This window comes from Vombatus ursinus, unplaced genomic scaffold (genome assembly GCF_900497805.2).
Source record: "Vombatus ursinus unplaced genomic scaffold, bare-nosed wombat genome assembly UNPS02014801.1, whole genome shotgun sequence".
NCBI classification, from domain to species: domain Eukaryota; kingdom Metazoa; phylum Chordata; class Mammalia; order Diprotodontia; family Vombatidae; genus Vombatus; species Vombatus ursinus.
The window spans coordinates 16,477,286-16,497,674 of record NW_020954579.1 but is presented as its reverse complement, the minus strand read 5'-3'; the positions used below and the strand labels follow the sequence as shown (position 1 = coordinate 16,497,674).

The window sequence follows — 20,389 nt, the reverse complement described above, 5'->3', positions numbered from 1 at the left end:
CTCTCTCTCTCTCTCTCTCTCTCTCTCTCTCTCTCTCTCTCTCTCTCCTCTCTCTCCCTCCCTCTCTCTGTCTCTCTCCCTCTCTCTGTAACTTTGTCTCTTTCTCCCTCTCTCTGTCTCTGTCTCTCTGTCTCTCTCTCACACACACACACACACACACACACGCACACACACATGTACATGCACACACACAAACTCCTCTTTACACACTCTCTGTTCCAATAAAGATGAGCTACTAGCTTTTTCTCCTATATGACATCCTATCTCTTACCTCCTCATCTTTGCACAAGTGGTCCCAAATGCCTGGAATACAGTCCTTTCTCACCTCCACCTTTTAGAATCTATAGATTCATTCAAAGCACAGCTCAGGTACTGCCTCCACAAAACCTTTGGGGATCCTCCCCAGTTTTTTAGCATTATCTCTCTTGAAATCACTTGGTATTGCTTTCCATTCATAACTTCGTATTTACTCACTTGCGTACATGTTGTATACTGCCAGTCATATGTAAGTTCCTTGAAAGCATGGACTGTTATGTTTTGTCCATCTCTTAAGTGCCTAGCACAGAGCAGGTGCTCAATCACTGTACATTAACTTACATTGAATTGGACCCCTATACATTGTTGGATAAAGAGCTGAAAGAAGAGTTGGGGGAAAATGAGGAGAGTGCCCAGGACAAACAGGGCCAACCTAACCTGCCCTCTCAGGCCATGAGCAAATAAACGATCCTCTTTAAGCTTTTGGCTTCTCTTTGATGTGGGACCCATTGTCCCTCAACCCCAGCTTCACTGAGCCTAACAGGAAATCTGGTGTCTTTCTTTAGGTGGCACTTCGGGTCCGGCCCATTAGTGTCACGGAGCTGGAGGAAGGAGCCACACTCATTGCCCATAAAGTGGATGAACAGGTAAGCAAAGGCCCCAGCCAAGAGAAGGTCAGGGAAGTGGGCTCCTCTGGAGAGCTGGATACAAGTTATGTTTGGGCTGACCAGGGCAATGGAGCCACCTAGGCCTCCCAGCCTAACACCACCACCACCACCAATAACTACAACAATAATAAATCATATTTATTGTTATTGCTGTTTAGTCGGGTTTTTTTCAGTTGTGTCTGACACTTCCTCACCCCGTTGAGATTTTCTTGGCAAGAATACTGGAGTGGTTTTGCCATTTCCTTCTCCAACTCATTTTATAGATGAGGAAACTGAAATAAATAGGGTTAAGTGACTTGCCCAGGGTCACCCACCTATTACATACCTGAAGCCAGATTTTAACTCAGGAAGATGAGTCTTCCTGACTCCAGGGCTGGAGCTCTATTCACTACACCACTTAGCTGCCCAAATTATATTTGTAGAGAGCTTTAAATTTTATGAAGCATTTTGATCACAACAACTCTGTGAGGCAGACAGTGTGTAGACAGAGGTGGATGTTTTACAGATGAGAAAACTGAGTCTCAAGTTGACACAGCTAGTAGGAAATAGACATGGAACTCAAATCCAGGTCCTTTGACTTTAGATTCAGTGACCACATTGCTGCCCAAAACTTTCTCTTCCTCCAAATGACTATTTTGTCCTAGTTACTAGCAGGGCAGCTAGGTAATGCAGTGGATAGAGTGCTGGGCCTGGAGTCAGGGAGATGAATCTTCCTGACTTCAAATCTTAGACTACTAGCTGTGTGACTCTGGGCAAGTCATTTAACTCTGTTTGCCTTAGTTTCCTCATCTGTAAAATGTTCTTGAGAAGGAAATGGCAAACCACTCCAGTATCTTTGCCAAGAAGACGAGGTCACGGAAAAGCTGGACTCAACTGAAATGGCTGAATATCAACAACCCAGGTGGCAGGAGGTAGTGGATAATGTGTTAGACCTGGAGTCAGGAAGATCTGAGTTCAAATCTGGCCTTAAACACAAGCTATGTGACTCTAGGCAAGTCATTTAACTTCTGTCTGCCTCAGTTTCCTCAACTCTAAAATGGATAATGGATAATAATAGCACCCACCTCCCAGGGATTGAATTTATAAAGTGCTTAGCTCAGTGCCTGGCACATGGTAAGCTTTTAATAAATACTTGCTTCCTTCCTAAGTCAACAACAACAATAATGATAATGATAATAATAATAATAATAACAATGAAAATAAATGAAATTTGCATAATGCCTTAAAGTTTGCAAAGTGCTTTCTTTACATAGGTCATCTCATTTGGCCCTCATAAGCAGCTTGTGAGGGAAGTGCGGCCTCAAAATGATATTATCATCTCCATTTTACAGATGAGAAAACTGACTGTGGTTGAGAGAAGTTAGTGACTTGTCCACAGCCACAGAGCTAATAACTGAGATAATATTCAAACCTGTCTTCCTCACTCTAGACTCTATGCCACCAACCCTTCTCATCTTTCATTCTATCCTCTCCCTCATTCATCCCATCCAAACAGCTGCAAGGTCTTGTCAATTCTACCTTCACAGTATATCTTACATCCATCCCCTTCTTTTTACATATATAGCTACCCACCTCATTCAGTCCTCATCACCTCTCACCTGAACTACTGAAATAGCTTCCTACTTGATCTTCCTGCTTTCAGTCTTAGCCCTCCTTAATCCATCCTCCACACAGCTGTCAAAATAGTCACCCCAAGGCACAGACCTACATTCATTCCCCTGCTCACAAATCTTGAGTAAAGCCTAGGTGGCTTTGTTTATATAAGGATAAAATACATACTCCTCAGTCTGGCATCTAAACGTCTCCATCCTAACATCCCTTCCCCTTCTCTCCCTCCCAGCCAAACCAGACTCCTTGCTGTTCTGCCAGCTCAGCATTCCATCCTTTGCCTCCATGCTTTTGCCAGGTTGTCCCCCAAACCTAGACGTACTCCCTCCTCATCTCCCCCTCTCAGAATCCTTTTGTTGTTGTTGTTGTTCAGTCATTTCTGTCATGTCTGACTCTTCATGATACCATTTGGGATTTTCTTGCCAAAGATACTGGAATGGTTTGCCATTTCCTTCTCCAGCTCATTTTATAGATGAGGAAACTGAGGTAAACAGGATGAAGTGACTTGCCCAGGGTCACACAGCTAGTTAAGTGTCTGAGGCAGGATTTGAACTCAGGTCCTCCTGACTTCAGGGAGGGTGCTCTATCCATTGAACCACCTAGCTGTCCTTTCAGGATCTTTATCTTCCTTCAACACTCAACTCAGATGGCATCTCTTATGCAACACCTTCTCTGATCCCTCAAGTTGTTAATACTTTGTCCCTTTTCAAATTACCTTGAGTATTATTTATCTGTTTACGCAGTGTATCATTCTCCCCACCTCAACCCTAAGCCAGACCTGTAAGTTCCATAAGCCTTGTTAACAATCATTATGTATCACACATAGCAAATAGATATTAATTAAATACAATTGAATCACCTACTGGACCCTCATTTGGAACCATTCATCATTTAATTGGTTGACCAACAAACATTTAAGTGACTCATATGCGCCTGGTACTGTCCTAGGTGCTAAGGATACAGATACAAAAAGAAGTAGTCCCTACCCTCAAGAAGACAACATATACATAAGTATGTATAACAGAAATCCAAGGTAAATTTTGAGAGTAAAGGCACTAGCAGCTGGGAAGCTTAGGAAAGATTTCATAGAGAAGGGCCCCTTGAGCTCAGTTCTGAAGGAAACAAGGGATTCTAAGAGGCAGAGGTAAACTGGGAGTGCATTTCAGTCAGGGGGCTCAGCCAATGCAAAAACAAGGAGATGAGAGATGGAGTGTCATTTGTGAAGAAGAGTGAGAACACCAGTTTGACTGGACTCTAGAGTACAGGAAGGAGAGTAATGTACAATAAGGTTGGAAAAGTAGGTTAGGGCCAGGTTATGAAGGGCTTTAAAAGCTAAACAGAGGAGCTTATATTTGATCCTAGAGACAAAAGGAGTCATTGGAATTAATTGAGTAGGAGAGTAAAATGGACAGACTTGTACTGTGGAAAACCACTTTAAAAGGTGTATTCAGATGGATTCAGAAGGAGAGAAACCTGAGACAAAGAGTCCAATTAGGACAGTGGTCTAGGTGAGAGATGTTGAGAGTTTAAACCAGGGTAATAGTCTGGTGAGTAGAAAGAAGGGGGTGGGTATGGAGGAAGAAACAATGAAATCTGGCAATTGATTAAATATATAACATCAGGGAGAGATAGAAGTCAAGGACAGTACAAAAATTGAATCAGGACAACTGAGAAGATGGTAGCACCCTCAACAGAAATAAGGAAATTCATCAATGGGGAGGGGAAGAGGGTTTTCGAGGAAAGAGAATGAGGTTGAAGGACACCTATGATGATGAGGCCCACGGGGGATCTACTATTCCCTTACCTCTTGCCATCTTGGTGCTGCCTAGAAGTTCCTCCCCTGAGTGGTAGGGCCCCATTGAAAGTAGCAAGACTTGCCAACATATTTGTGAAGCTGAGGAGGCAGCTGTCAATGCTGAGAAAGGTACATGTTGGAACAGGTCGAGTTATGGGTTCAGTAAGTTTAAATTCACTGGTGCCCAGTGGCTGTGATAAGAAAAACGGGAGGTGAGCAGTTGCCTCTCCCTAAAGCCTGGCTGGAAGCAGCCTTGGGCCTGTAATGGACTTGTTATTCCTTCACAGCTCTTTCTGAATAGGATGGTGAGCCTGACCGCCCCAAAATGTGCAGGGTAAATTATCATAAATACTAAGCCACTAGATAATTTCCATGGGCTTTCTCCACCTATGTTGCTTAATGGAAAAATGTATGTTGCCCCAAAGGTTTCTGAGCCAATGAGGAAAAACAAGTAGGTGAGAAGACCACGTTTGAGCTAGTTTGGGGAATAGTGAGAGTTGGATTTATATCCTCACACAAGAATAAATTCTTCAGCACTGAGAGAAACCCTAGAGATCATCTAGTCCTTGAGTACATGGACCCCAAGGAGTTATTTGTATAGTGCTTAAAGGTTTGCAAAACATTTTACATTTGTTCTTGATCCTCACAATTCTGCAAGGTAGAAATTATTATCCCCACTTTACAGATGAGGAAACTGTGGCTTGCATACCATCACCCAGCTAGAGTCTAAAGAAGGATTCAAACTCAGGTCTTCCTGAATACAAATCCAGTGCTCTGTCCATTGTACCACCTTTTGTTCAGTCATTTCAGTCACATTCAACTCTTGGTGATCTCATTTTGGCGTTTTCTTGGCAAAGATACTGGAATGGTTTGCCATTTCCTTCTCCGGTTCATTTGACAGATGAGGAAACTGAGGCAAACAGAGTTAAGTAGCTTCAAGTCTGACACTCTATCCACTGTGACCCCAGTACTATTACTATCCCCATTTTACAGATGAGGAAACTGAGGCTGAGAGAGACTAAGTGGCTTGCACACTATCATACAGCTAGAGTCTGAGGAAGGATTTGAACTCAGGTCTTCCTGACTTCAAGTCCAGCGTTCTATTCATTGTACCACCTAGCTGCCTCTAGATTTCAAGGGGTCATTGAACTAAGGAGGCCTGTTTTACAGACAAGAAAGTGACTTGCGCAAGGTTGCATAGCTAATAGTGGCAAATGGATGACCAGAAGCTCTTTTCTAGCCAATATCTTTTAAAAGACCTAATAAAAATGATATCCAAGCTATACCCAGAGTCTGTTACAAGTATGGATATTTCTACCACCTTTCAAGAAAGACATTCAGTATTATGGGCTTAAGTTGATACTGGGAAAGAAGATGTTCTAGAGAGAGGTGGGAAGTGAAAAATACAGGCCCACCCTAATTAAGCATAGAACAGCTAGGTGGCACAGTGGATAGAACGCCAGGCCTAGAGTCAGAAACATACATCTTCCTGAGTTCAAATCCAGTCTCAGACACTTACCAGCTGCATGACCCTGGGCAAACCCACTTAACCCAGTTTGCCTCAGTTTCCTCTGCTGTAAAAGGAGCTGCAGAAGGAAATGACAAGCCACTCCAATATCTTTGCCAAGAAAACCCCAAATGGGGTCACAGAGAGTCAGACACGACTGAAAAATGACAACAACAATAACAACAAACTAAAAATTAGCTATGCCCCTGCATGTTTGTATCCATTCATTCCTGTTTCAGCCCAAATGGTGTAGAGGAAAGAGCCCTAGTCTCAGAGGCTGGGTTTTGGCAATTTAGTAGCTATATTATCGTGGGCAATTCACCTTTTATCTCTCTAAGACTCAGTTTCTCATCTGTATAATGGGATAGTAATAGTTGTGCTATTCATCCCAGTCAGTTGTGTTGTCTGTGTTCTAGGGCTGCTTTAAATGTGAGCTGTGTCATTATTATTGTCAATAACACCGAAGTTTCTTTTCCTGTACTTGTCTATCATCAGCTGTCAGGAGGGCAGTTCCCAGGTGATTGCCCCAAGTCTGTTGCTCTGTGTTAGGGTCTGTGAGGTGGACCTAAGCCAGCCCAGGAGATCTTGTTGAGGCATCTGAGTAGGATTAGATCCTGGAAACAGACTTCTTGAAGGAGTGGTGGATTTCAGGGAGGTGAAAGAAATCTGATAGGATGCTGGGGCTTACAAGGGACAAGAATAAGAGAAGAAGAATCTTAATGAGTCATGATGCCTTCCCTCCTTCCTGCCCAGGAAACATCTCCTGCCCAAGCTTTTCAGACATTTATTTGCAGGACTTAAGCCAACTGGCTTTATTTACAATCCACTAATAGGCATTTTTCTGCTTAAAACCACCAACTGTCACCTACCCCACCCCTGCTCCTGAGGCCCCTAATTCAAGCTGAGGTAGAACAGTTAGGAAAATTAGGGAGGATCTAGCTCACCTTTTAGGGGAAGGGAGAAGAAAAATAGAAGAAGGAGGTCAGAGATTTGGGAAGAAATTGATGAAGAAGGAAGGAAATAAGGGAAGCAGGGAGGGAGAAGAAAGAAGTAGGGAGGAAGGATGGAAGCAGGGGGAAGTGAGAAGAGGAAGAGAAGGGAGGGATTGAGGAGAGAAGAGTAGCAACTATGAGGACTAGAGGTCCGATGCAGACTTGAATGCCCTCACTCCTCAGGTAAAGTGTGGCCGTCATGTGTTACACCACGTCCTTCTCCTGTGATGGGAGAGGGTGAGAATTCAATCCGCTAGCCCTTCTTGTGGTGGAAGCCAATCACCCTCTTGTGCAAGACGGGGGCATGGAACAGGGAGCTGACATGAGCCGGCCCTGGCCTCCCACCTCCACCCCCAACCAATTCTAGCTTCAGCCTATACCCAACTGTTCTGGAAAACCTGGGATTTCATGGGCATAGAGAACTCCCAGCACAGTTTATGTAGTCTTAGTAGCCTGTAAGAGTCTCGCACACACTCCACACATAGTGAGAGGTGGAATCTGGACTCAGTTCTTCCTGACTCTCTGTCATACTGCTGCCTATTCCTCCTAATTCCCCCTTAGAATTCTAAAATGTTAAAGACAGAAGAAACCTTAGAGATCATTTAATTCCAAGGTGTCAAACACAAGGCCCACCAACATTCTCGAATGTACTTGAACCAGATTAAAATGTAACTGGGAAATATATAACCATATAAATAAAAGTACAATAAAACATAGATAATATAACATTTTAAAATTTTGTGGCCTGCAGGGATCCCTACATAAGATTTAGTGGCCCCTTTTTCTATTTGAGTTTGGCACTACTGAATCAATACCCTCATTTTTCAGATCAGGAAACTGAGGCCCAGAGACAGAAGGCAATTTACCCCAGATTGCCTCAGATGTACTCTGTATACTTTCAGGAGGTCTTTCTAGAGGCTAGAGGAAAGACTGAGACCTTTATTTTTATATGGGTTGTAACATTCTCTCTCTTGCCTCCTTTTCTGTAGTGAGTAAGATAGGTTCTAAGATCTGTCTTGGCCTTCCTTACCTTAATCCTTTATCATCATCATCATCATTATTAATCCCTAAAAAATAATTAAAAGAAAGGCTGAAAGTAGTAGAGGAAAGGGCAGCTGAGTGGTGCAATAGGTAGTACACTAGGTCTGGAGTCAGGAGGACCTGAGTTCAAATCCAACCTCAAACACTTACTAGTTTTGTGACTTTGGGAAAGTCACTTAACCCTGTTTGCCTCAGTTTCCTGATCTGTAAAAATGAGCTAGACAAGGAAATGGCAAACCACTCCAGTATCTTTGCCAAGAAAACCCCAAATGGGGTCATGAAGAATTGGATACAACTGAAAAACAAAAATGGGGGAAAGCTGAAACTTTTTAAAGATTTTCATTTCATTTATTTATTTATTTTTCATTTTCAACATTCACTTTTATAAGATTTTGAGTTCTAAATCCCTCCTCCACTCCTCTTTCCCCAAGATGGCATTAATCTGATATAGGCTATGCAAGTATGATCATATTAAACATATTTCCACATTAGTTATGTTGTGAAAGAAGAATCAGAACAAAAGGGAAAAACCATGACAAAGATAAAACAAAAAACAACAAAAAAGGGAGACAATAGTATCCTTCAATCTGCATTCAGACCCACATCTTTCTCTGGATGTGGGCATTATTTTCCATCATGGGTCTTTTGGAATTGTCTTAGATCATTGTCTTGCTGAAAAGAGTCAAGTCTTTCATAGTTGATCATTGCACAATGTTGCTATTACTACACACAGTGTTCTCCTGGTTCTGCTCACTTCATTCAGCATTAGTTGGTGCAAGTCTTTCCAGGTTCTTTTTAAAATCCTCCCGCTCACCATTTCTTATGGGACAATAGTATTCCATTACATTCATATACCACAGTTCCCCAGTTGATGGGCATCCTCTCAATTTCCAATTCTTGGCCACCACAAAAAGAGCTGCTATAAATATTTTTTACGTGTGGGTCCTTTGCCCATTTTTATGATCTCTTCTGGATATAGACCTAGAAATGGAATTGTTGGATCAAAGGGTATGCACAGTTTTATAGCCCTTTGGCCATAGTTCCAAATTGCTCTCCAAAATGATTGGATCATTTCACAACTCCACCAACAATGCTTTAGTGTTCCAATTTTCCCACATCTTCTCCAACATTTATCATTTTCCTGTTTTGTCATGTTGGCCAATCTGATAGGTGTGATGTGGTACCTCAGAGTTGTTTTAATTTGTGTTTCTTTAATCGATAGTGATTTAGAACATTTTTTCCTGTGACTATAGATAGCTTTAATTTCTTCATCTGTAAACTGCTTGTTCATCTCCTTTGACCATTTATCAATTGGGGAATGACTTGTATTCTTATAGATTTGACTCAAGCTGAGACTTTCTAAAGAGGCAGGAGCCTGTTTCTTCATGAGGGACCTTTGAAAGTTTGCAGTCCTGGGCCCCAAAGAATTGGATGGATGGGAATTGACTTGTATTCCTTTTCCTCATCAGTCTCTGGTCCTCCTGAAAATTTCTGTTAGAGCACACAGGGCAGAGGATGGATATAGACTGGGAACTCTTGTCAGGCGAAAAGGAAAAATTCCTCAGAGTCAAGGTGAGGACAGGTATAGCCAAGTGCCACCTGTATCCTCAGCCTCCTTCACCTTTTTAATGTCCTGGCCCCCTTTGGCAGTCTGGTGAAGCTTATAAGCCCCTTCTCAGAATTATGTTGTTAAATCCATAAAATAAAAGACAATTGATTGCAAAGGAAGTCAATTAATTTGAAATGCAGTTGTCAAAAAAATTTTTCTAAGAGGTTCACAGATATTCCCTAGATTAAGCATCCTTACTTTACATTATTATTCCCTCCCCTCATGCCCCCCAGCAAGATTCTATCATCACCATAGAATGCTAGAGTTAGAGGGGACTTTGGAAATCATCTGATCCAACCCTCTCATTTTATAGAAAAGGAAACTGAGGCCTACAGAGGAACTTACTCAAGGCCATACCATTATTGGCATCCACATTTAGTGAACATTAATTATGTGCCCAGGCCAGGGGTTCTTTTAACTTTTTTGTGTCATGGAACCTATGGACCATTTTCAGAAGAATGTTTTTAAATGCATACAATAAAATACATAATATAGAAATATGCTTTCTCAAGGGATAGAGGAGGGGCAGGAGGGAAGGAGAGAGTTTGGAGCTCAAAATTTTTAAAAATGAATGTTAAAATTTTTTAAAATGTAATTGGGAAATATTTAACAAAATAAATTATATGTATGTATGTATGTATTATGTTGTATGTGTATATACATATATATGTCTAGTTATCCACATATTTTTCTAAAAAAAAAAAGCAGGTTCACTGGCCCTAGGTTAAGAACACCTGGGGAGTCAAAAAAAAAAAGAGATAAGATGTGGTCCCTGATTTTGAGAAACTTAGTCTAATAAGGGGTAACATATTGGGGGGGGAAGGAAGATTACTAAGAATACAAACATTTCAAGGTATGGATAAGTGAGGCAGATAATAATACATCCTGGCTTTGCCATTTACTAGCTGTGTGACCCTGAGAAAGTCACTTCATTTCTAAGCCTCAATTTCCATATCTATAAAATAAGGTGATGAGCTGTAACTCATCAGAAATAGTAGTAGAAATAGGGTGTCAAAGGACATGGGTTTAAATTTTAACATTCCCATTTATTGGGCAGCTAGGTAGAGCACTGGACTTGGAATCAGAAAGACTCATCTTCATGAGTTCAAATCTGGCCTCGGATTCTTACTAGCTGTGTGGCCCTGGGCAAGTCACTTTACCCTGTTTGCCTCAGTTTCCTCATCTGTAAAATGAGCTGGATAAAGCAATGACAAATCATTCCAATATCTCTGCCAAAAAAAATAGCAAACCCCAAACGGGGTCACAAAGAGTCAGACACAATGAAACAACAAATTTGCCACTTATTAGCTATGTAACTAGCTTGAACAAGTCATCATACTCTAAATGTTTTTGCTTCCAGTGAAAATATTCCTAGTTAAGGCTCTGCTTGCTAGAGAAACCATCTTCTAATTCTGTTTCTTTCCTAAGCAGATAGCTTTACCTTTCCTTCTTTCTGGTCCTGCCCCTTACATCAGGATTGTGAAAGCTCTGGAGAGCCCCTTTCCAGGTACAATACCTGGGAAAGAATGCTCTCTTAAGGGAGCAACTGAATTCTTACAGAATGATGTTTTCCATTTGGAAATATGGCCCCTGCAGCAAACTCTCACAAAACATCACTGTATTTAAAAAATAAAAATCAGAACCAAAAAATTTCAAAGGTGGTATCTAGAAAATGAAAAGATTTTATTGGATTATTTACCATCTTCCTGACTTACTTTGGTCAAATTGCTTCCTCTCTCTGGGTTTATGTTTCTTCATCCGTAACAAGAAAAGATTGGACTAGGGGATCTCTGGTGGTCCTTCCATCTCTAACAGTCTCTTGTTCAATGACCACTCACTTAACCTGCTTCTGCACCATTGTTCTTGCCTTTCCACTCCTTTTGGAATGCCCTGCAAGATTTCCCTCACTCACCCCACCACCTTCCTTCAGCTCCCAAACTCCCACTCTCCAGCCCTTACTTTTTTCTGATTGATAAACACTTCTCACGGCTCACTATATTTAGCCCACCCCAACCATGCTTCACTTTACAGCTCAACCATCCTCTTGCCATCAACCCTGCTGCAGCACCAGCATCTTCTTTCTATCTACCCTGCTCCTGTGCTGGTACCCTCTCTCCATCTCTAGAACAATAGTCAAACCAATACTACCATTGCTACCGTAAAGGATGGTCAGCCTTCTCCTTTAGGGCTCCACTCAGCATCCCTGTGATTTTTCAAAACAAAGCACCCCTCTCTGGCTATGGCTCTTCCACATACGTTGTTTCCTCCTATTAGAATGTAAGCTGCTAGAGGACAGGGACTCTCATTTTTTTTGAATGATTCATAGGGACGAAGAAAGTTAAAGGACAGTCCTGCAATAATGATCTTTTCTCAATCCTCATCCTTCTTGGCCTCTCAACAATGCCTCTGACACTGTTGATAAGCCTCCTCTCCTTGACGCACTCTTCTCTCTGGGTTCCTGTGACACTGCTCCATACTGGTTCTCCTTCTAGATGTCTGACCACTTTTCTCACTCTCCTTTACTGACCCCAGGTCACTAGTGAGCATCCTTCAGGGCTCTGTCCTGTGCCCTCTTCTCTTCTCCATTTGAACTATTTCACTTGGTGAGCTCATCAGCTTCCATGGATTCAAATATCATCTCTCTGCTGATGATTCTCAGATCTACTTATCCAGCCCTCCCTCTCCTAATCTCAAAACTTGTATCTCCAACTGTCTCCTGCACATCTTGAACTGGATGTTCCATAGACATTTAATTTTATTTTATTTTATTTGGTGAGGAAATGGGGGTTAAGTGACTTGCCCAGGGTCACACAGCTAGTAAGTGTTATGTGTCTGAGGTCACATTTGAACTCAGGTCCTCCTGACTCCAGGGCCAGTGCTCTATCCACTGCACCACCTAGCTGCCCCTTCTGTAGACATTTTAAACGTAAACGCAAAAAAATTTTGAAAAACTTAAAGCAAGGGTTTTTAACTTGTGTGTGTGTGTGTGTGTGTGTGTGTGTGTGTGTGTGTGTGTGTGTGTGTGTATTGTTGGATCCCTTTGTCAGTCTGGTAAAGTCTATGAACTTTCAGATAATTTTTTTAAAAAATCATAATTAAAGGAAATGCTAAATTTCAGTTAAAGTTTAGTAAAAATAAAGATGTCTTTTTCCTCTATACAAGTTCATGTACTCAGAGCTCCTGAAATCTGTCTATGGACCCTTTGGGGATCTGATCTTTGGAGCCTGAGATAAGAACCTCTGCCTTAAAACAGCCAGGTGGCACAGTGGTTAGAGTTTGGGGCATGGAATTAGGACTACTTGAATTCAAATCCTACCTCCAAAACTTACTAGCTGTGTGACCCTGAGCAAGTCCCTTAACTTCTGTCTGCCTCAGTTTCCTCATCTGTAAAACTGAGATAAAAACACCTACCTCTAGGGGTTGATAGGAAGATTAAATTAGTTCACATACATAAAGCTCTTGTAAACTTTAAAGCAGTATATGAATGCTAGCTATGATTATCGTTGTTATTATTAAAGGCTATATAAAATGCCAGCTGCCAGTATCACTTTGCCTCTACACCCTCCTATGGTATTGATTCCCTCCTTGCCTGGTTTGTTGGCCCTGTCTCATCTCCTCCACTCAACAATAAGCTCTTCTAGGGCAGAGCTCAAGCTGCCTATCACATAATAGGCTGATTAATAAGTGTGTGTTAAATTAAATTGCTGTATTAAAATAAGCTTCGGTTCAAAGGTGTGTGTGTGTAGGGTGGAGGGGGAGATTTTTCATTTTCTGAGGCCTTAAGAACTGTTGACACAGGTTCCTATGTACCTGGAATCCAAGTGAAGTCACTTAAGTGATAAACTCTTGGCTACTTTCTGTCTGTACCACCTTCCCTGGATTAGGGTGGGGTGTTTGCATTTGTTTTTCTCTACCATGAAGGAACCCTGTGCTTTCCTACTTTCTCCCAGTTGGAGACAAATTTTAGATCCAGAGAGGTGAATATACTCGCCCAAGGTCACACAATAAATTGGAACCTCCAACCCTACTGTGCTCTCTGGGGATCTCAGCTATTTAATACCACGGCAGGAAGGAAGCCTCTGACCTCTGAATTTGAGGACAGGCAGACTGGAAACAGTGCCCAAGGCTGTTTGTTCCTAGTCTTTCTCACCTAGGAGATTGGGGGGGAGGGGAATGAAAGGAGGGAAGTACGGAGCCTGGGCTCTCTAACTAGGACAGATCCCTGTGATTAAACTCTCTGCCTCAGACTGAAACCCCAGTGCTTTCCCTTTCCTGGTGTTGGGTTTCCTGGCTCTGAGACAAGTGCAAGATGGTCGGGAGCTCTGGAAAGGTCAAAATCTGCATTGAGATGGGAGCCAGAGCCCTAGAGGAAAGGCAGAGTTTAAGCTGAGCCCGCTAGTGCAGGGGCCCAACCTTTTCTGTCTGCTGCGGACCCCTTGGGCAGTCTGAGAAAGCCCACAGACCCTTCTCAGAAGACTCTTTTTAAGTGCATAAAATAAAATATACAGGATTACAGAGGAAACGAATTATATTGAAATGAATTTGTTTTCCCTTCTAAATTGAGTTCCCTGAAATCTCTCCACTCCCCCTACTCCCTGCCCCCATCCTGGTTAAAGAATTTTTGCTCTAGAAACAGGATTTTTTGGAAAATTTTCTAGATTTTCTAGAAACAGCCTGACATGACTGGCCATTGCCAGCTAGGATGCAGAAGGGGTGAAGTGTACATCTTAAATTTATATTCCGTGGACTTGACCCAGTGGCAGGCAATAGTAGGTGCTTAATAAACGTTTGTTGGCTGACATCTATAGGGCTTCCTGCCCTTTTGCTCTTCCCTACCCTCCACTAACTCTGAGGGCCTTCCTCCCCGCCTCCACCCTCCCTCTGAGGTGATGCACCATTGACTCTCTCTGGGGTGATAATTTAACTCAATTCATCAAACATTTGTTAAGTGCTTAGTATGTGCAAGACTGGTAATATAAAAACAAAAATGGGGAAAAAAATCTCTGTTATCCAAGGGCTTACATCATCTTGGAGGAAGATACACACAACCCCCCCCCCTTTAGATGTAGGCACCTAACATGCTGTGGGTGAAGACTAAGCAGTAATTGATAAGCGGAAGAGACAAATGGGGAGGACCTTGGGACAAATGGGTGAGGGGGAGTAAAGCCCACTCCACAAAGGCCTGGGGGAAAAGGACCGGGCTGGGTGCCCATTTCATGTTGTAGCAACAGGTGGACGGTTATTTATTGCGTCTGAGCTCTACCTGTTTCCTCAGGCTCTGGTGACATCCCTGTTGGTTTTGCTGACAATAGAGACAGACACAATGCTCGTCCTGTGCCTTTCAGATTAAAAGGACAGATGGGCCAGGAGCATTTGCTCAGGAGGAAAGTGGTGTGGGGGCTGCTGGCAGTCACGGGGAGCCTCACTCCCTAGGTTCTCTCCCCAGCTCTGCCAGGGTCCACTTGAGGTAAAGTCAGATGGGAGTTAGGGTTTTAGAGCTAAAAAGGACCCTGGAGGTTGTTTTTTAGTACAGATAAAGAAACTGAGACCCAAAGAGATGAAATTATTTGCTAAAAGTCCTTTAGGTGGTAAATAAATAGGCTGACGTTCAAATTCAGATCTTCTGATTCCAAATTCACTTCTCTACACAGCCTCAAAAAAGGACTCAGCTATGTACTCAGATCAAGGAGTTTGGGTCCTGCCAAAGTCTCTAGTTGTGTGACCTTGGGCAAATTATTCGACCTCTCAAAGTCTTAAATGTTCTCATTTGGAAAAAAAATAGTAATTATGATGATGATGATGACGATGATGAAGATAACAAATATAGTGGTAAACAGTTGAGCTCCTTAAATGCCATTGTAGGGTTGGAGTTAGAATTTACTGTGTGACCTCGGGCAAGTATATTAACCTCTCTGGGCCTGAAATTTGTCTCTAGCTGGGAGAGGATAGGAAAGCACAGGATTCCTTCCTGGTATAGAAAAAGAAATGTAAACACCCCACCCTAATATGCAGAAAGTGATACAGACAGAAAGCAGCCCATGAGAGGCTATCATTAAGTGACTTCACTTAGATTCCAGGTACAAAAGAACCTGTATCAAGAGTTCTACAGCTCTTAAGTCTTCAGAAAATTAAAAAAAAAAAAAAAACAAAACCTTCCTCTCTCCCCACAACAAACACACACAAACATACCCTAGAACTGAAGCCTGTTTCAATACAGCAGTTTAATTCAATTATCAGTTAGATGGCTCAAATGGATAGAGTGCTGGGCCTAGGGTCAGGAAGAGCTGAGTTCAAACATGACCTCAGATACTCTAGGGCAAGTCACTTAATCTCTGCCTCAGTTTCCTCATCTATAAAATGGGGATAATAATGACACTTTTCGGTTTGTTTTGCAGATAAAATGAGGTAACATTTGTAAAAGCATTTTGCAAACTTTTAAGCACTGGCTATCATAGGAATTAGAGCTGGAAGAGGCCTTAGAGACCTTCGAGTCCAGCTCCCTCATTTTTTACAGATGAGTAAACTGAGGCACAGAGAAGTTAAATGAATTGCCCACAGTCACACAGCTAAGTAAGTGAGGCAGGATTTGACACTAGGTCTTCCTGACTCCAGGCCTAGCACTATCTACTGCACTGCTGATTCATAATATATGTGAAAGCATTTTGTTTTGTTTTCAATGATAAAGCACAAGTTATGATTATTGTTGTTATTATTATTCCTGGGGCTTCTGTCCCTGTCTTTCTTTCTTCCTTTCTTTGGAGGCAATTGGGGTTAAGTGACTTGCCCAAGGTCATACAACTAGTAAGTGTCCAAGGCCAAATTTGAACTCAGGTCCTCCTGCCTCTAGGGCTGTTGTTCTATCCATTGCGCCATCTAGCAGCCCCTCTTATCTTTCAACAAAAGGAAATTTAGAGCACCCTGAGAACATGGAAGCTAGGGCCTCTTAAATAGCCATAGGGGTCCACGGGTAAGAGAGATGGCCACTCCTGAGGGTCTTCTGACTTCTCCCAAGTCTCTTTGTGCAGGTGCAGATTCTGAGCCCTTCCCCTCTGATCCATGGCTTGGCTCCTAGGCACCTGGCTGGACCTCACAGAGGCCCCATTGTCTGCCTTAGCAGATAGGAATGGGGAGCAGCCTTTGTGGGGGTGTAGTGGGGGCCAGACACTGGGAACAAGGCAGGCCGGAGCACAGATGGATGGGGGCTCAGACAAAGCCCTCATTAAGAGAAGATCATGGCAGTGCCAATAATGTCCTGAGTCAGGATATGGGATAGCCAAGGGAGCTCCTTGCCCAAGATGCTCTGGCCTATGGCAGGGGACTTTGGGGACATCTGAAGGTGACGAGGGTGGGAGATCAGGTGTGTGGGCAGACGTGTCCTCCATGTGACATGCGCCTCAGCCTCCCTGTGTCAGGAGATTTGCCATCCAGTGGCTGTGGGGTTTAGGGGAGGCAGGCTGGGCTGGTGCCCGGTTACATTCCGCTGGGATCCATCCAAAAATGCTCAGAGTGTGGTTTTGTCCTTCAGCTGGGCCTGAAACCGGAGCCTAACTTAGTGTTCTGGATCAGCGGGCCCAAGATGGGGCCCATTGAAAAGAATGTTGAGAAAAGAGCATTCTGAAGGAGACGCATCCAAGTGCTGGGAATCGGGGTTCATTTGTCAATTTATTGAGTCCCTGTATCATGCCTGGTGGGCAGCTAGATGGTGCAGTGGATAGTCGGGAAGACCCTGAGTTCAAATCTAGCCTCAGGTACATACTACTAGTATATGACCCTGGGCAAGTCACTTCACCCTGTTTGCCTCAATTTCCTCATTTGTAAAATGAGCTACAGAAGGAAATGGCAAACCACTCCAGTATCTCTGCCAAGAAAACCCCAAACTGGGTCTTGAAGTGTCAGACATGACTGAACACCACCAGCAACAAAATCATGCCTTGTATAGAGGATATGAAGACAAAAACACACTAATCCTTGCCTTGAGGGAGCTTACATTCTACTAATAAGGAATGTGGGGGAGAAGACAACAAAAACATAGAAAATTAAATTTAAATAAATACAGAGTAATGGGAGAGGGTGGCTCTAGCAACTAGGCTTCCTGTGGGAGGTAATATGTGAGCTGAAGGAAGCTAGAGAGTCCACAAGGTGGAGGTGAAGAGGGAGTACATTCCTGGCATCAGGAACAGCCCATGCAAAGGGATGGAGGTAGGAAATGGAATGTCATGTATGGAGAATGGCAAACAGGTCACTTTGACTGGAATGTAGAGGTTAATGTAGAGTGAAGATAATAATGTACAAAAAACCTTGAAATGTAGGCTGGAGACAGATCATGAAAGCTTTATAAGTCAAAACAGAGGCGTTTGTATATTCTCTTAGAGTCAAGAGGGAACCCAATCGATCTTTTTGAACAGGCAGTGCCATGTGCTTTAGAAATCTGTTTGGCAGCTGTGTGGCCAGGCTGGATTAGAGAGAGAGAAGAGGCTGGAAGTAGAGAGACGCAGGAGAGAGGTAATGCAGCCTTCTGGGCTGGAGATGAGAAGGGGACACCTGGGAGGTATATTGTGGAGGAAGAATCCTAAGACATGACAAATGATTAGGACGCTAAAGGAGAGTGAAGCCTCAAAGTTGGCTTTGGAGTGTTGGACCTTGGTGACCAGAAAGGATGGTGGTGTCCTCTACAGACATGGGAAAGTTAGGAAGAGGTGGGAGGATGGGATTGGAGGGAAAGATAATGAGTTCTAGTTTGGACTCTGTTGAGTTTGAGATGCCTACAGGGCATCCAATTGGGGATGACCAGTAGGCACTCATGAAAATAGGTGGTGTAGTGCATAGAGTGCTGGGCCTGGAGTTAGAAAGACTCATTTCCTGAGTTCAGATCTGGTCTCAGACACTTACTAGCTGTGTGACCTTGGGCAAGTCACTTCTCCCTGTTTGCCTCAGTTTCTTCATATGTAAAATGAGCTAAAGAAGGAGATGGCAAACCACTCTAGTATCTTTGCCAAGAAAACTCCCAATGGAGTCATAAAGAGTCGGACACAACTGAAAACAACTGAACAAAATAGGCATTTGGTGATGTGGGACTGACCTTCGGAAAAGAGACGGGGACTGGCTCTGGAAGTCATCATTAGAAGTTCTAGGTAGTACAATGGATAGGGTCCTGAGTCAGGAAGACCTCAGTTCAAATTTCACCTTAAGGATTTACTAGCTGTTATGACCCCGGGCAAGTCACTTACTTTTTGTTTGCCTCGGGTTCCTCAACTGTAAAGTAGGGATAATAATAGCACCTATTTCACAGGGTTGTTGCAAGGATCAAGTGAAAAAATATTTGTAAAGCACTTAGCACACAGTGCCTGGAACTCTGGTAGGCATCATATAAATGCTTATTCATTCCCCTCCTTCCCCCGTCCCCATCTGTGTAGAGATAATGGTTGAGAACTTGGGGTGATAAGATCAGCAGGAGGAAAAATAGAGAGAAGGCAAGACCCAGGACAGAAACCTGGGATATATACACAAAGGAGACATGGATGATGATCCAGCGAGGGGAACTGACCAGCCAGGAAGGAAACATTTATTAAGCACCTACTACATGCCAGGCACTTAGCAAATATCTCATTTGACCCTCACAACAACCCTGGGTGGTAGGTGCTATTATTATCCCCTTTTTACAGTTGAGAAAACTGAGGCAGATAGAGGTTAAGCCCGGGATTAAATATTAAGTGTCTGAGGCTGAATTTGAACTCAGGTCCTCCTGACTCCAGGCCTAGCCCTATATCTACTAGACCATCAAGCTGCTTTTTGATAGAAAGAAATGTAGCAGAGAGAAGTATCACAAAAACTTCTGTAATGCAACAGAGAGATCAAGAAAGAAGTTTTTAAAAGGCCATTGAGGGGCAGCTAGATGGTTCAGTGGACACCAGCCCTGGAGTCAGGAGGACCTGAGTTCAAATCTGCCCTCAGACACATAACACTCACTAGCTGTGTGACTCTGGGCAAGTCACTTAACCCCAATTGCCTTCACCAAAAAAAAAAAAAAAAAAAGGCCATTGGATTTGGTTCTATGCTTAATTGTGCCCCTGGTAAAATGCTTGAAGGTAGGGCTATTTTATTTTCATCTTTATTATCTCAACACTTAGCATAGGACCTGCCATATGCAGGCTCTCATAAAACATTTGTTGAAATGAATTCCTCTTTGGCATTGAAACATATGGAGTCAGTCTTCCCAAAGCAGTTTGAACAAGTCCCTTGGATGTCAGGCCTTTGCTCCCCAACCACCCCCTAAATTACCAGGTATATAGATTACTGTCTAGGCCTTTAAAGCAACACTAAAGTATTGTCCTCTGGGGAGCCCTCGCCTGGGAAAAGGGCCCCATTTGGTGTTCACTTTGCAGTGAAATTGAGTAGCCACAGCTAGCAACTGGTCTATCTTGATTAGAGGGGCTACTTAAGACTTTTCTGGGAGACAGCCAACTCAGCTTGCTTTTGTCCTTGACAAAATGCTTTTCATTAGCAAGCATTTATTGGGCACTTACAGCGCTTGCTAATGCCTTCCTGCTAAGAATAAAATACCTTTGATTCATGCTGTTGGTACCGAGAAGTTTGCCTGTTGTCTCCCCTGTTGGCCTGGGAGCTCCTGGAGGGGAAGAGACTGAGGGCTTTTTTTGCCTTTCTTTGAGTCCCCATCGATCAGCACAGTGCTTGACCCATAGTGGTCAAGTCAAGAAGTCAATAAGGATTTATTAAGCACCTACTATGGGCCAGGCACTGTGCTACAGGCGAGAGATGCCAAAATTTAAAAAAAATGGCAAAAAGCATGGTCCCTGCCCACAGAGTGCTCATGTCCTAATGGAAACAACATGGAGACAACTCTCCTGTCTCTCCTCTCCTCTCCTCTCCTCTCCTCTCCTCTCCTCTCCTCTCCTC

General features: G+C 43.0%; 1 protein-coding gene across 2 annotated transcripts in view; it reads left to right on the top strand.

The window, feature by feature from the left end:
* The window catches only part of KIF19 (kinesin family member 19), a 57,498-nt gene that overhangs the window by 5,107 nt on the left and 32,002 nt on the right, over nucleotides 1-20,389 (top strand). For both annotated transcript variants that reach the window (XM_027873152.1, XM_027873151.1), the window contains exon 2: nucleotides 822-902. In XM_027873152.1, the coding sequence (XP_027728953.1) occupies nucleotides 822-902 (81 nt within the window). The remainder of the gene's footprint in view (nucleotides 1-821; nucleotides 903-20,389) is intronic.